The sequence below is a fragment of the Kryptolebias marmoratus genome, linkage group LG18 (genome assembly GCF_001649575.2).
Source record: "Kryptolebias marmoratus isolate JLee-2015 linkage group LG18, ASM164957v2, whole genome shotgun sequence".
Taxonomy (NCBI): Eukaryota; Metazoa; Chordata; class Actinopteri; order Cyprinodontiformes; family Rivulidae; genus Kryptolebias; species Kryptolebias marmoratus.
Genome location: NC_051447.1, coordinates 3,384,580 through 3,398,963, shown reverse-complemented (window position 1 = coordinate 3,398,963; position 14,384 = coordinate 3,384,580). Strand labels below are relative to the sequence as shown.

At 38.4% G+C, this 14,384-nt stretch overlaps 1 protein-coding gene across 1 annotated transcript in view; it reads left to right on the top strand.

The window, feature by feature from the left end:
• The window catches only part of slc1a7b (solute carrier family 1 member 7b), a 33,465-nt gene that overhangs the window by 9,252 nt on the left and 9,829 nt on the right, over positions 1-14,384 (top strand). Inside the window, exons 2-7 of the mRNA XM_017434295.3 lie at positions 1,961-2,040; positions 2,653-2,868; positions 4,893-4,935; positions 6,068-6,299; positions 6,408-6,507; positions 9,569-9,802. Of these exons, the coding sequence (XP_017289784.1) occupies positions 1,961-2,040; positions 2,653-2,868; positions 4,893-4,935; positions 6,068-6,299; positions 6,408-6,507; positions 9,569-9,802 (905 nt within the window). The remainder of the gene's footprint in view (positions 1-1,960; positions 2,041-2,652; positions 2,869-4,892; positions 4,936-6,067; positions 6,300-6,407; positions 6,508-9,568; positions 9,803-14,384) is intronic.

Below are 14,384 nucleotides of genomic sequence, written 5' to 3'. Positions count from 1 at the left end.
GAGGCACTGATCCTCATCCCGGCCGTTTCACACTCGGCTGCGAACCGCTCCAGCGAGAGCTGTAGATCACGGTCTGATGAAGCCAATAGGACCACATCATCNTGCAAAAAGCAGAGATGCGATCCTAAGGCCACCAAAACGGATCCCCTCAACACCTTGGCTGTGTCTAGAAATTCTGTCCATAAACGTTATGAACAGAATCGGTGACAAAGGGCAACCTTGGCGGAGTCCAACTCTCACCAGAAATGAGTCCGACTTACTGCCGGCAATGCGGACCAAGCTCTGACACCGGTCATATAGGGACCTAACAGCCCGTATCAAAGGGCCTGGTACCCCATACTCCTGGAGTACCCCCCACAAGACTCTCCGAGGGACACGGACGAACGCCTTCTCCAAGTCCACAAAACACATGTAGACTGGTTGGGCGAACTCCCATGCACCCTCAAGGACCCTGCTAAGGATGTAGAGCTGGTCCAGTGTTCCATGACCAGGACGAAAACCACACTGCTCTTCCTGAATCCGAGGTTCGACTATCTGATGGACCCTACTCTCCAGAACCCCCGAATAGACCTTACCAGGGAGGATTTTTTTTGTGCATGATTTTTACCAGTTTTTGTAATTGCATGTTTTTGGTATTTTTGTATTTTTCTGATCCACTAATGCTGTTGCATTTTTGCTGGATATGTTAACTAGTCACAGCAGACAGGATGTTTCAAGACCATGACCTACAAAAGCAACAGTCAACAGCAAAACCTTTTCTTTTTTTACGTTCCATTTTTTAAATCCATCATTTTATGTACCAACTACAGGTACCCTTCACACTGGATTAAGACTCCACTAAGCTCTCCATGACCTACACCTATTCTCTTGCACTGTGTCTGGATGAAGCTAAATAAAATCAGCCAAACTAGCAGGAGAGTGATGGGATGACAGGGATATAGCTCATGGATAAATCCAGCAGGCAGTTTGCAGTTCCTTTTACACTAGATGACAACCTAATATGATGTAAAAAAAAATAACAATCTGACAGAACATGGATGGTCTTTGCAGGAAGTTGGTGAGATTTTCACATCGTTAGGAATACGGTAACACAGTGGTCTCCCCATTATGTGTCATAGGTTGCAGGAGAGCCGCGATGGTTTTGTGCATGCACTAAACCTCAGTAGCAAAATCATTTAATGTTTCATTAATTTAAAAAGTAGTGAAGTGAGATTTATTTATATAGCACTTTTCAGCAACAAGGCAATCCAAAGAGCTTTACAACAGAAACAAAAACAGAATCCAATACAGCAGCTACATAATGAAACACAAAAAAGAAAAAAAACACATCAATCATGTATAATCTAAATGAAATATAGGATAGTTCAAATAAAATCACGAAACCAGACATATCTAAACATGAGCTAAGACAGTCAAAATAGTAGCTAAAATAATCTAAATGAAATTAGAAGAAAGCAGGGCAGAGAGGCAGAGGGCGGGGGGTTAAGGAGACAGAGAGAAAAGAAACACGTCTGCCCTCCACCAGGAGCAGAGAGAAAAAAAAGTAATGAAACTGGCCTTGAGAAAAGAATCTAGAAAAGATTGAAAATAATGTGACCATAGGGACACATTAAACTAAGGTGTGTCCTGAGGTAATATCACAGGTGTCTTTAATTTTGTAATCAGTCAGTCTGTCAATTTAAAGCTGAAACATGCAGTCTGGAGAAGGAACCCTTCAAATCCCAGACAGCTGGAGCAGTTTGTTAATGACGAGTGGACCAAATTACCTGTCAACACACACACGCAAAAGTCAAAAACAAACAAAAACACAGATACTGAAAATTTGACTTGTTTCATTGACAAGGCAAAAGCCTTAACTATTAGAATCATTAATATACCTACAGTTTGATTTTCAATCTCTGTCTACTACATTTTCTCAACTTACCTGTGCATGCTATGCCTTGTTGTCTCTTCCTGACAGGAGGTGAAATACTTCCAATTTCCTGGAGAGCTGCTCATGAGGATGCTGAAGATGCTAATTCTTCCACTTGTTGTTTCCAGGTACCAGTAGTTCATTTCAGCTCTGTTTGCTTGACCCATTAGGTTTAACAAATTACTTCATGTATACTGTAATTCATGTTAATATGTTTTTTTTCCTGAGCTATACCTTAGTTTTGCTGCTATAGATTTAGACTGCTGGAGAACAAATTGACCACATTTCCTTACTCTGCTGCTGTCTTTACTCTCTCTACTTTTGATATTTGTATTTGTTCTTATTTCTATCATTAACATGTGTTAAGGTGTTTTTCTTTCCTTTCTTTTCATAGAAACTTGAAACTAGCCATTTTTTGTTTGCCTTTGTCTCTTTTCTGTCCTCTCTAACCTCACCTGGTCAACCAAATTTTAGCTCAGTGTCTGTAAAATTATAGCGTTATAACCATTTTTGTGTTGGCTAATGTTGATTAGTTGTGGCAGCCACTTCAAATCAGATTGACTCCAAAAGTTTATAAGGTGAAAAGGGACATCCAGTCATTACTTCTGAGAGTTTCATTAAATCCGTCCAGCAGTTAATGAGATATTTCATTAGCAGACAAACAAATGAGCACGATCACACAGACATAGAGGCAGGCACAAAAAGTACAGAAGCTTATAAAAACTTGTTTCTTCTTCCAGTTTGATGTCAGGACTGGCAGCTCTAGATGCTAAGTGTTCCAGTCGACTTGGTCTGATCACAGTGTCATATTATTTGTGGACCACCTTTGTGGCTGTGATTGTGGGGATCATGATGGTCTCCATAATCCACCCAGGCGGCGCAGCCCAGAAGGAGGACTCTGAGGATACCAGCAAACCTATCATGAGTTCTGCTGATGCTCTGCTAGATCTAATCCGGTAAGATCCCAATAATCTGTGAATCATAAGAAAACCTGTGGAAATTTGTTTAAGTAACTCCAAATCCAAGCAATTTGTATGTGCCTTGTTGCTGAAAAGTGCTTTATAAATAAATTTGACTTGACTTGACAGATTGTCCCTAGGTGTAAGTAAGAGGGGAGTGGTTATGTGTCTGTATGTGGCCCTGTCTGTTCACGGTGTACCCCGCCTCTTGCACAGTGACTGCTGGAGATAGGCCCCTGCTTCCCCCAATCTGGAAAGGAGAAGCAGGAAAAAGACAATATATAGAATTTGTTTAAGTATAAAACCCAAGCTAATGACACAAAGAGACAACAAGTATGAGTTTTCAGTTTAGCAGTAACCTAATTTTTAGTGTCAAAGATGCACAGTATATAATAGGAATTGGTTTATTTGCTGCTTCTTTATCTTAATTTAACAGACATTGTATGCAAACAAAAAAACAAAAACATTTTAGCTGTCAGTATCGTAACACAGTCTATGCAGTTCAACCAACATACTATTGTTTGCACAGGTCAGGTTTTCACATGAGCAGTCGTTAGGAATAATCAAACAACATACAAAACTGAGGTAGTTCATTCTTTTTTGAGATGGCACAGGTACCATTTTATATCAGAGTTTTAGAAACTGATTCCTTTTAAAGTAGCACAAAGAGACTGTCCTTCCTGGTGAAAAAATAGAATTACTACTGGATTCATAACATATTTACATTTTACTTAAAGAGATTCTATAAAAACCTGACAAAATAACATACCCAGCTCAACCTACTTTTTTCCACATAGGCAGTTCCACATTACTTCACGTTTGGATCCTCTACCAGAGGTCTGGGAGCTTGAGGTTCTACACTGTATCTTATGTGTTCCTGGGTTTTTCTTCTGGACAGAAACCTCTAAGGTTGTTCCTTGGATCTGTACTGAGTACGGACTTGAAGTCCCACAGTCAAAGTTGGAGACCTAAGGTAGTGGAGAATGGCAGGGCTAAGATACTGTCGGACTTCCAGATACAGACTGACAAACAGCTGATGGCTAACCAACCGGACATTCTGGTGCTAGATAAGATACAGAAGAAAGCTGTGGTGATAGATGTAGCAGTCTCAAGTGACTGAAACATCAGGATGAAGGAGCACAAGAAGCTTGAGATTTACCAAGGGCTGAAAAGAGAAGTTGTGGAAAGTCAAGGCCTCAGTGGTACCAGTGGTCACCAAAGCACTTGGTGCTGTGACCCCCAAACTGGAAGAATGGCTCTAACAGATAGTTCTGTACATTATTCCTGCCACTTGGTTATGGTGTTAGTTAGTTAGTTAGTTTATTTTTTATTTTTTTAAATAATTTTAATCTTAGTTTATGCTGCAAAAGGAATTTGTAAAAGGTTGGGGTGAGGTTAGTGTCACTGAGAAATGGATCAAATCACTCTGAAATTAAAACAGCATTTGGAATGTCAGAATTCTGTATTACACAAATTCTCAGCTTCTGTCAAGGCAAAGTGTGATTTGTTTTGTTTGACAGGAGTGTTTATGTCAGAGAACTGTAAGAATATGCAGAGCAGAGGAGTCATTGTTTTGTTTTGTTTCATTACCATGAAGCCACATGATTTTTCTTTAATAGTGTTTTTGCATGAATGTGATTAATTACTGTATGTCTGACACCACTTCTCTTGCAACTACTTCACAAAGTTAAAAGTTCATTGTTGAAGCTATTTGGTGAGTTCATGTTAGCTTGTCCAACCCACAGAAATGTTATCTTTGGACCTACTGATTGTGACTCAGTGACTTTTCATTACATCAAGGTTTGAAGCTCTAAAATGTTTGTGCTCTCTGTGTTTGATGATGTTGGAAAAACAAATATAAGAAACAATCTCAGTATTAAGATGCAATAAGCTGTCAGAAGAAGACATGGATCAGAATCTTTTTACATCTGAAACATATAATACATATGTTGGCAGTTTTTCATTTTGTTCATGTTTTTCCATCCATACAGAGTATATTTCTATTTGTGTTTGTCTTCCAGCAACATGTTTCCATCAAATCTGGTCCAGGCTACATTTCAGCAGGTAGGATGTTGAAAGTCACTCACTCACTCACTCACTCACTCACTCACTCACTCACTCACTCACTCACTCACTCACTCACTCACTCACTCACTCACTCACTCAATTTCATCTGAGGAAATGTAATTAAAAATAGTCTGGTTATTTGAAGTGATGTTTTGTCAAATAGTTATTAATAGTTAGTTCCTTATCAACCATGACATCAATCAGAGAGCAAGGGGTATGGAGAAAGAGACAAAACTCTTTGTCCAGGTTAGGTTAATGGCTAACCAAATAAAGGGCTCTTTTTGAAATTGTTTTTCAGCCTTACAAATATATATATATATATATATATATATATATATATATATATATATATATATATATGTGTGTGTGTGTGTGTATGGGTGTGTGTGTGAAAGAATGCTACATTTTCTACTATTAAACCTATACTCTTTTGCATGACATTGTTTATTAATTTCTTACAGTTTCTTCAATCAAACAATGCTTGTGTTACTACACCAATGTATGAGGACTAAGCATAGATCATGTTTATGTCAGTCAGCCAGGAGTTGAGAAAACTTTTGGAAAAGTTTTACTAGAAAACTAGTGCAAAAAACATAGTCTATCTGCATAAACATGGTCTAATTATGCTCCACACATATAGCATTCATGTAGTAACAGGGACGTTGTTCAGTTGCGAAAACAGTTACAAACTAAATAATCTGTCATGCAGTAGTGCCAAGGTTTAATATTAGATAATGTAGCATTCCTCTACACTGGTATGTTGTTTTTGATAATGACATGTTTTTAAGCCTTAAAACAATAAAAAAATAAAAAAAACTGTCTCTTGCCATTAGCCTAGCCTGGATGAACACTTTTTGTTAGCCTGCTGTGTTGGCTCAGGCCACAATGCATTATAGTTTATTTTCACAAATGTAGTGTACAACTTCTGTACACGACTTGTACTGCACCATGTGATGCGTTTCTAGGGCACTATTTAGTAGATGAAAAATTACAGTTAAATTTTTGAATAACACTACAAAATGGCTGACTCAATTAATTGGGCACTATATAGTAAAGAAATGGACAATTTGAAAACTTCTTTCTTTGCTGAGCGTGTTCTCAGACGTCTCTGTGTGTTCTCTGGCAACAGTATCAAACAAGGAGTCAGCACATTGTGAGGCCCAAGCCAACTGTAAGCCAGGAACAATCAGAGTCCACCACACGGCGAACACTCATCTATGGGATCCAGGATGGTAATGGCACTGACATCCAGAACTTTGCTCTCGATCTGACCCCCCCTCCTGATGTGTTGATACACACACGGGAAGGAACCAGTGATGGAATGAATGTCCTTGGAATTGTCATTTTTTCAGCCACGATGGGTAATTATGCTTTACAATTGTAAATTTTCCACAGAATTTTGTACAATGCCTTGCTGTAATGTCATATGCCTTAATTATGGTTTTAAAGGCTGTTCTATGTTCTGACAGGTATTATGTTAGGAAGAATGGGACCAAATGGAAGCGCCTTAGTAAACTTTTGCCAAAGCCTGAATGAGGCTGTTCTTAGGATTGTTGCCATTGTTATATGGTAAGGGTTATATTAAAAAATATTTTTTAATTATGAAAGCAATTTTTCAGGGGGCCAAAAGTTTATTGCCATTTGTAGACATAATACTAGATTTTTGTTTTTTTTTATGAATTGATTGTTTTAAATGCTGCTTTCTTTGGCACCATAAAAAAGTAATTTAAGAGACAAATTAAATTAAAGGCCTAGTATTCCCTAAAGGTGCATATCGTCTGCCACCTTTCATAGCAGAGTTATTGCCATTTTTGTGTTAGCTAAGGTCAATTAATGCCAAAGTTTTAAGCAAAAATACTGTGCAAAGGGCTTGAAGTATGTGTTGGGGATAATGCTCAGCCACTACCACATCAATATTTAGCTTAATACTTGTGAAATTGAATGAGTATAGCCATTTTATTGTTTCTCAAGTTCAGTTGACTGTAGTGGCCATCTTAAATTGGGTTGACTCAAAAGGTAATCAGATGTAGATGTACATCCAATGATTACTTTCTGAGTTTCATTAAAATCGGTGATTCACAAGATATTTTGCTGACAGACATAATAGTTAACAGTTGACTCACTAGTTAATGGCATTTTTAAAAATCACATTTAGCATAATCAGTTAGTACCTTTTGGGAATGACTCTTAGCTACTACTAGGCGATCTGTCCAGCATGTTCTCTGCTTTTCACCCAATGAATGCTGGAAAAAGGCACCAGCTCCCTGTGACCCTGTATAGAAAAGTAGATAAAGAAGTTGTATGGTTCATGAGATATTTTTCTAATGCGACAGACAAATGAACAGGCACACATACATTCACACACACATATTTTCTCAAAAACATTGCATTTCACTTTTTAGCAACAATAAATTTGTATACTTTGGTAAATAAGTAACATTTCACGAGTGTACCTGTCCCTACACTGGGTCCCTGTAACTCAGAGAATAGACATTAAAATACTTCTATTAGTTTATAAATCACTGAACGATCTGGCACCACAATACATTAGACATACTATCGTTGTATCAAACCTCCAGAACACTCAGGTCTTCTGGTTCTGGTCTACTTCGTATCCCCAGAACCAGAACCAAACATGGAGAAGCAGCTTTCAGTTTCTATGCACCATCAATCTGGAACAAACTCCTGGAAAACTGCAAAACAGCCGAAACACTAAATTCCTTTAAGTCGAGGCTGAAAACTCACCTGTTTAGAGCTGCCTTTGATTAGCAGTCCGCAAACAAATCCAGGTGAAAAGCTGCTCTGAACAAAATATCTTATTACATATTGACCTTCTCCTTATGATTATCAAGTGTATCTGTTCGATGGTTTTTATGATTTTGTGTGATGATTCTAATGTTCTGATGATCTACTGTGTGATGTTTTTGATGACTGTAATGATTCTACTGATGTTTTCATGATGTAAAGCACTTTGAATGCCTTGCCGCTGGAATGTGCTATACAAATAATTTTTTACTTACTTACTGTATATACCTGCTTTACCTGCAAAAGGTTGGCATGTGAAAATATAAGTAATCTACTTTTTTTTTATTGAGGAGTAGATGAATTAAAACACCAGAACACTTCCTTTGGTTTACTCATCTGATGTTTAAAAAAACACAAGATAAAAGTATGAACCAAACTAAGTGAATAAATTCTCAAGAAAATTTAGAACCTCAACATATCTTGAAAAATTATTAAAGCTCACCCAATCAATTAGTTCAGTTTGCATTTTTATCCTTTAATCTACTTTCAGACCGTTGGGGTATTTGTTCTCTGCCAACCAGCTCAAGGTGGTTAAATTTAAAAAAATAAATGAATGAAAAAAATGATGTGAATAAATTTTAGTTTAATTCAGTTCATTTACATCTATACACCAATTTATGACAAAAGTCATCTCAGGGCACTCTTCAAAAGAAAAAAAAGTCCAAATCATAAATCATAAATCCAGTTCAGTCCAAAACATCCAGATTCAAGTCCATTTACAGTCAATTCATTCAAAATACCAAGGCAACCAGCAGACTGTGTCAGATCTTTATTTTGTCTAAATCTCTCATCTTGATCACCACTTTGAATGGGCTCAGGTTAGGCAGCTATCTGACTCGACTGACTGGGGTTTCAAAGGACAGGAACATAACACAAATAAACACAGAATTGGTTTATTTGGGGTCCGTTTGTCCTCCAGCAGTCAAAGCCTATAGCAGCACAACTAAAAAGTATCTCTGGAAACTTAAATCAACCCTAACTAACCTCATGGGCAGAAACTGGAAGTTGGTTCCACAAGAGAGGAGCCTGATAGCTGAAAGCTCTGCCTCCTGTTCTACTTTCAGAAACTCTATGAACCACAAGTAAACCTGCAGTCTGAGATTGAAGTGTTATTTTAGAAAAATAAGGAACAATAAGATCTTCAATATAAGATGGAGCTTGGTTGTTGAGAGCTTTGTATGTTAGAAAGTTTCAATTTTTGTTCTGAATTTTACAGGGAGCCAATGAAACTAAGCTAAAATTGGAGAAATAGCTATTATATAAATATTACATAAACATCTACTTCTAACTCTCATCAGAACTCTGACAGCAGCATTTTGGATCAACTGAAAAGTTTTTGAAGTTTTAATGACACTCAGATAATAAAGAACTACAATAGTCCAGCCTAGAATTTACAAATGCGTGGACCAGGTTTTGTGCATCATTTTGGGCAAGATGTTTTTAGGTTTAGTCTATATTGAGCAGGTGGAAAAAAGTGGTCCTGGTAACATTTTTAAAGTTAGGTTTAAAAGACATATCCTGATCAAAAAAATCACATAAAGGTTATTTACATTAGTACTGGAGGTCAAAACAAAGCCATCCAGAGTCAGGGAAAGGCTGAAAAGTTTGTTTTTAAGATACTCAGGTCTAAATACTACATCTTTAACATCAGTGAAAGGTGGGCAATAAAAATAAGTAATCAAAATGTGCTAAAAAAATATATATACATGCATGCAGTGAAAGTATGCAGAGTTTTATGAATGATGGAAATAAGCTTTGTCACTGTGTTTGTTTTTTTCTGGTGCAAACTAGCTGACTTTGATTCTGACTATTCTCATCCTGCCAGGTACTTCCCTTTTGGCATTGTTTTCCTGGTAGCTGGTAAGATTCTTGAGATGAGTGATCCCTCTGCAATGGGGAAGAAACTGGGTTTCTATGCCATCACTGTGGTGTTTGGCTTGGTGTTGCATGGCTTGTTTATCCTGCCTGCCATGTACTTCTTCATCACCAAAAAGAGTCCGATTGTTTACATACGAGGAATCCTGCAAGCACTGCTTATTGCCTTGGCAACTTCCTCCAGGTAAAAAAAAAAAAGTTTTACAACTTTTCTTATTTATTTTTTTAACATTTTGTGCTGGTGGTTTAAAAAAAAAGAAAAACAAAGATCATTAGGTCACATTTAATTTTCTGCTGAGATTAAAATCTCCCAGAGTTCCAACACTTCAAACTTTATTTCTTTCTGCTGACATTCAATTAAAAGGCTTTACAGGAACATTTGTTTTGTTCGCTTTGAGTTTACCACATTTACATATGGGTGCACATACTGAACAGAAGGGATATATTAGCCTAAACAAACACAACTGACTTGCTGTGTTCCTGGGTCTACACAGTGAATGCATTTATAGTGCTTTAGTTGTTACTTCTTGTCACTGGATGACAGTGCTACAACAGTGTGTCGTAGCAGCATGTGTTAGGAGTGCAGAGGAAGGACAAAATCCTGTAATGACACCTGGTGTGTTAGCACGTTTGTAATAAAGTTGGAGAGTTTTACTGGCCGTCTTTTTTTTCATACCACTGCAAAAAATTGAGGACGAAGGATAACCACTTTAGTACCAAGTCTATCGTCATTTCGCCTCATATACCATTTGTAGCATGATGGAAAAAATTGGAGAATTACGTGCTTGTCATTAATTCTACCTAACAATGTCCACTGACAGAACCCAAAGTTAATTGAGTCACATATGCAAAAGGGTGACCTACAAGAGGAAGAATGAGACTGAATGGAGTCTTGTAATGGTGTCAGGTGTTATAGCACTTTTGTATTAAAGTTCAAGAGTTTTATTGGCCATCTTAATTTTTCATTTACAACCCTGGGTATCAGGCCTAATGCTCCGTTATAGGTTTGATCCCCAGTCAGTTTCACTCCAATCAGAACCTGCAATCATGTGATGAGAGTCGTCCATCAGTAAGTCAGGCTAACAAGGACCCTAACGAGCCTCTATTGTTAGGAGAGTGAGGGCAACCTGCATGTGAATCCAGCTTACAGAACACCTCAGCTTTAAAAGCTCAAACTCAACACTGTTATTTGAATTGAGAAAGCTCTCTGGATGAAAAGCGAAACGTCTTCAACTACAGAATACAAGTCCAGTTGATTTAGTTTTTAATCTTTTTTTTTAAACTGCTGGGCTAAACTTTGCTAACAGGTTATTGGCCCAGAATTACTCATAGTTAGGTAAGAGAAATTTGCAACAAAAAAGGTGTGCAGCACAACATGTTTTTGTTGCTTAGCACCATGAGCAGCACATGTGCCGCTGAATCTAGCAGCCATTGGTCAAGACTAGTTTTTGACTGAAATGAAAAAAAATTTGAACTGTGGGGGACAAAATTCTTCGGACACCTTTGGTTACAAGGGCTGAAAGATACCATTTTGTCAGAGCTGATATATGGTGAGGATGACAAGGAAACTGGGATGGAGGAAGACAGTGAGAAAAATGCAGAGGCGTATGTGGAGCTACTTCAGTTTCTCAATGACAAAAGCCTGTCCTTCATGGTGAAAGATGCTGCCAGTGATGGATGCAAAGACCTGCAGATTCTGAGAGACTATTATGTGGGCAAAGGTACGCCCCAGATAACAAGCCTTTATACCAAAGTGACTTCACTTAAAAAGTTTGATGGTGAGAGCGTAACCGAGTACATTATCTGAGCAGAAAAATGCTGTTACATCTTTAAGAAACACGGGTGAGACTTTGAGTGACCGAATATTGATGGACATGATTTTAAAGGGGCTGCCCGAATCCTTCAAACCCTTTAGCATTCACGTCACGCAGAGTTAGAAAACCATTACTTTTGCTGAGTTTGAATGAGCTCCAGAGTTATGAAGATACAGAAAGAATGTGAGCTGCAGCAACAGATGACAATGTGATGAAAGCGCAGGAGCAGCTGAGAGGAAAGTCCCAAACAAGGTTAAAAGATAAAACGGATACTATGGACATTGTGTTCTACAGTTGTGGTCTGAAAGGACACAAAGCAAGAATAAGTCAGTGTAAACAGTGTTGGAGACATTGCAAAAGTGCCACACACTGAGACGCAACCTGCAGAATGAAACAACTACAAGATGATGCAAGAAAAATCTTGGAGGATAATAGCAGCAGCGAGTACACCTTCAGGATGATGAGAGATGGAGTATCAGTCCAGTCCATCCAAGGAGGCAAGGCAACAGGCTTGATGGTGGATACAGGTACGACTTGACACATCATCATAGATATTGCAAAATTCAGAACTTTTGATGACAACATCTGGCCAGAGACTCACTGCCAGGAGCTGGCTGATGGAACAAGATGCACTGAAGTAGCTGAATCCAGAAGAGATGCAGAGATCTACTTGATGGATTGCAGAGGACAACGCCACAAAGCCAGGTTGTACATCCCCTAATATCCACAAGACATCTCAGTGAGAGCTGCTACTTCTAATGGTGCAACTGTAATTTTTAAGCAGGGGAAAGCTTTCTTAAAATATAGAGACGGTAAAAAATGTACATTCAGGAATTTCATAGATTGTATCACTTTCAAACAAATGAATCTTAAGATATTGTAATTATGAGGATTTTCATAAATTGTAGAATATTTCAATGGTTTGACAACCAAGGATAAAATAGAGCCCCACCCAGTTTGTGAAGTGCGCACAGATGCGCACAGATAAAATGATTAAAATGATTTGTAGCCAATCTAATCCTTGACCATCAGTGGTTGTGTTGGGTTTTCTTTTATGTCATGGACTTATTTGACAATGAAGATATGTTGTACTTTAATGTATTGGGAATTGAGTGATTGTTGGGGCAGACTCTGAATACTTTGAGCTTGAAACTTGCCTCCTGAAAAACAGAATTTGTTTACAGTCCTCTCATCCTGGGAGTTCTAGTTCTGGTTTTTAATATTACAAATATGTATATCCCAGATATGAGAGGTTTTTCTCTTTTTTGACGGCTCCATTTCAACCACTGCTGATGAAAACTGCCTCGCCGACGCGCTACCAAACCACCTACTACAACCCACAAAGCAACAGGGTTCATAGCGCTTTTATTTTGAAAAATGATACGCAAAGTGAAGAAATGGCGTGGCATATGTAATGGGAGGCCTCGTTTGTTGTTGATGACGTGGTTTTGCTCAATATGACACAAGCTCTGAAGCTTCATCGGACATGCCCCCTTTTTACTCGGTACACGCCTCGAAGCCTGGCTTCAGATGTCCCATCACTAGTTACAAGTCTGTGACAGCCAGAAATCTTGCTTGCTTGTAGGTGACCAAATACTTATTTTGCACCTTTATTTGCAAATAATTTTTTTTAAATTCAGACAATGTGGTTTTCTGATTTTTTTTTTCACATTTTGTCTCTCATAGTTGAGGTCTACCTATGATGTCAATTACAGGCCTCTCTCATCTTTTTAAGTGGGAGAACTTGCACAATTGGTGACTGACTAAATACTTTTTTCCCCACTGCATTATTGATGTGCTCTCAATTTGTGTGAATATGTTCTGACCAATCACTGTTCGTTACATGGTCATGCAATGTTCTGTGTCAAAAATGGGATGCAGTAATAAAGTTACTCTCTTTGTGTCACAGTTCATCGAGCACTGTCGTGTGTGTATAAGCCCATGTGGAATTATAAATAGGTTTGTGTACGCACGCTGCAACTGCTGTTCTAAACTCTACTAACAGAGGAGAGTGGGAGGATGGAATTGGGTTTGCTGGAAAATTAGAGCTGGGTGTCATCTGTGTAACAGTGAAAATGAATGTCATGTTTACTGAAAATATTACCAGTGGGAAGTTGGGGCCCCAGGACTGACCCCTGGGGCACACCAGTGGTAATGGGGGATAGCTTGGAACTGAAAGACTGAATGATTTTTGTGCATCTCTTTGTGGACTGCGAGACCAGCTTTTCTATAGAGATGCTCAAGCTATCAGCCTTTGACTTTCATCAGAGAGCAGAAACAGAAAAGGAGACAGAATTTGTTGGGTATTTTTTTTCACTTAACCTGAAAAGAAATCACATGGAGAGGATTGTTTATCTTTTCTGAAAGCTTTTGCAAAAGGAGAAGTTCCGAGGCAGCACCTTTTCAGGTCACTGTCCAGGAAGCTCTGACTTGTAGCATGAGCTATCATTTTTTATTAAGAGAAAGCAAAGGGTGTGGACTGAGCCAGCCAGAACCAGTCCAGTCGATAGTTTAAACACAAAGATAACACATACTTGGGAGAGAGTGTTAACATTAACACAAGAGCTGTTTAGGAGCCAGTCTGAGACTGGTGCCTTTGCATCTGTAAGCATGATAAGAATGAACTTAGTTAAACCTCTGACCTTTAGTGTATCACGCCATAAGCACAAAGGCTTATAACCTTAAGAAAACCCTAACAGACTTGGTTTTCAGGGGGGTAAGGGAATTATGGATGGCACTGAGGCCATTGTTATAGTGAATTCAAAAAAAGTTAAAAAACAAAAACAACTGGACTTCTATTCTGTAGCTGAAGACGTTTCGCTTCTCATCCGAGGAGCTTTCTCAATTCAGAAATAGAGAGTGTGGAGTTGAGCTTTTAAAGCTGAGATGTGATGTAAGCTGGATTGCTTGCAAATTGTTCTCACTCTCCTAACAATGGAGGCTCGTTAGAAT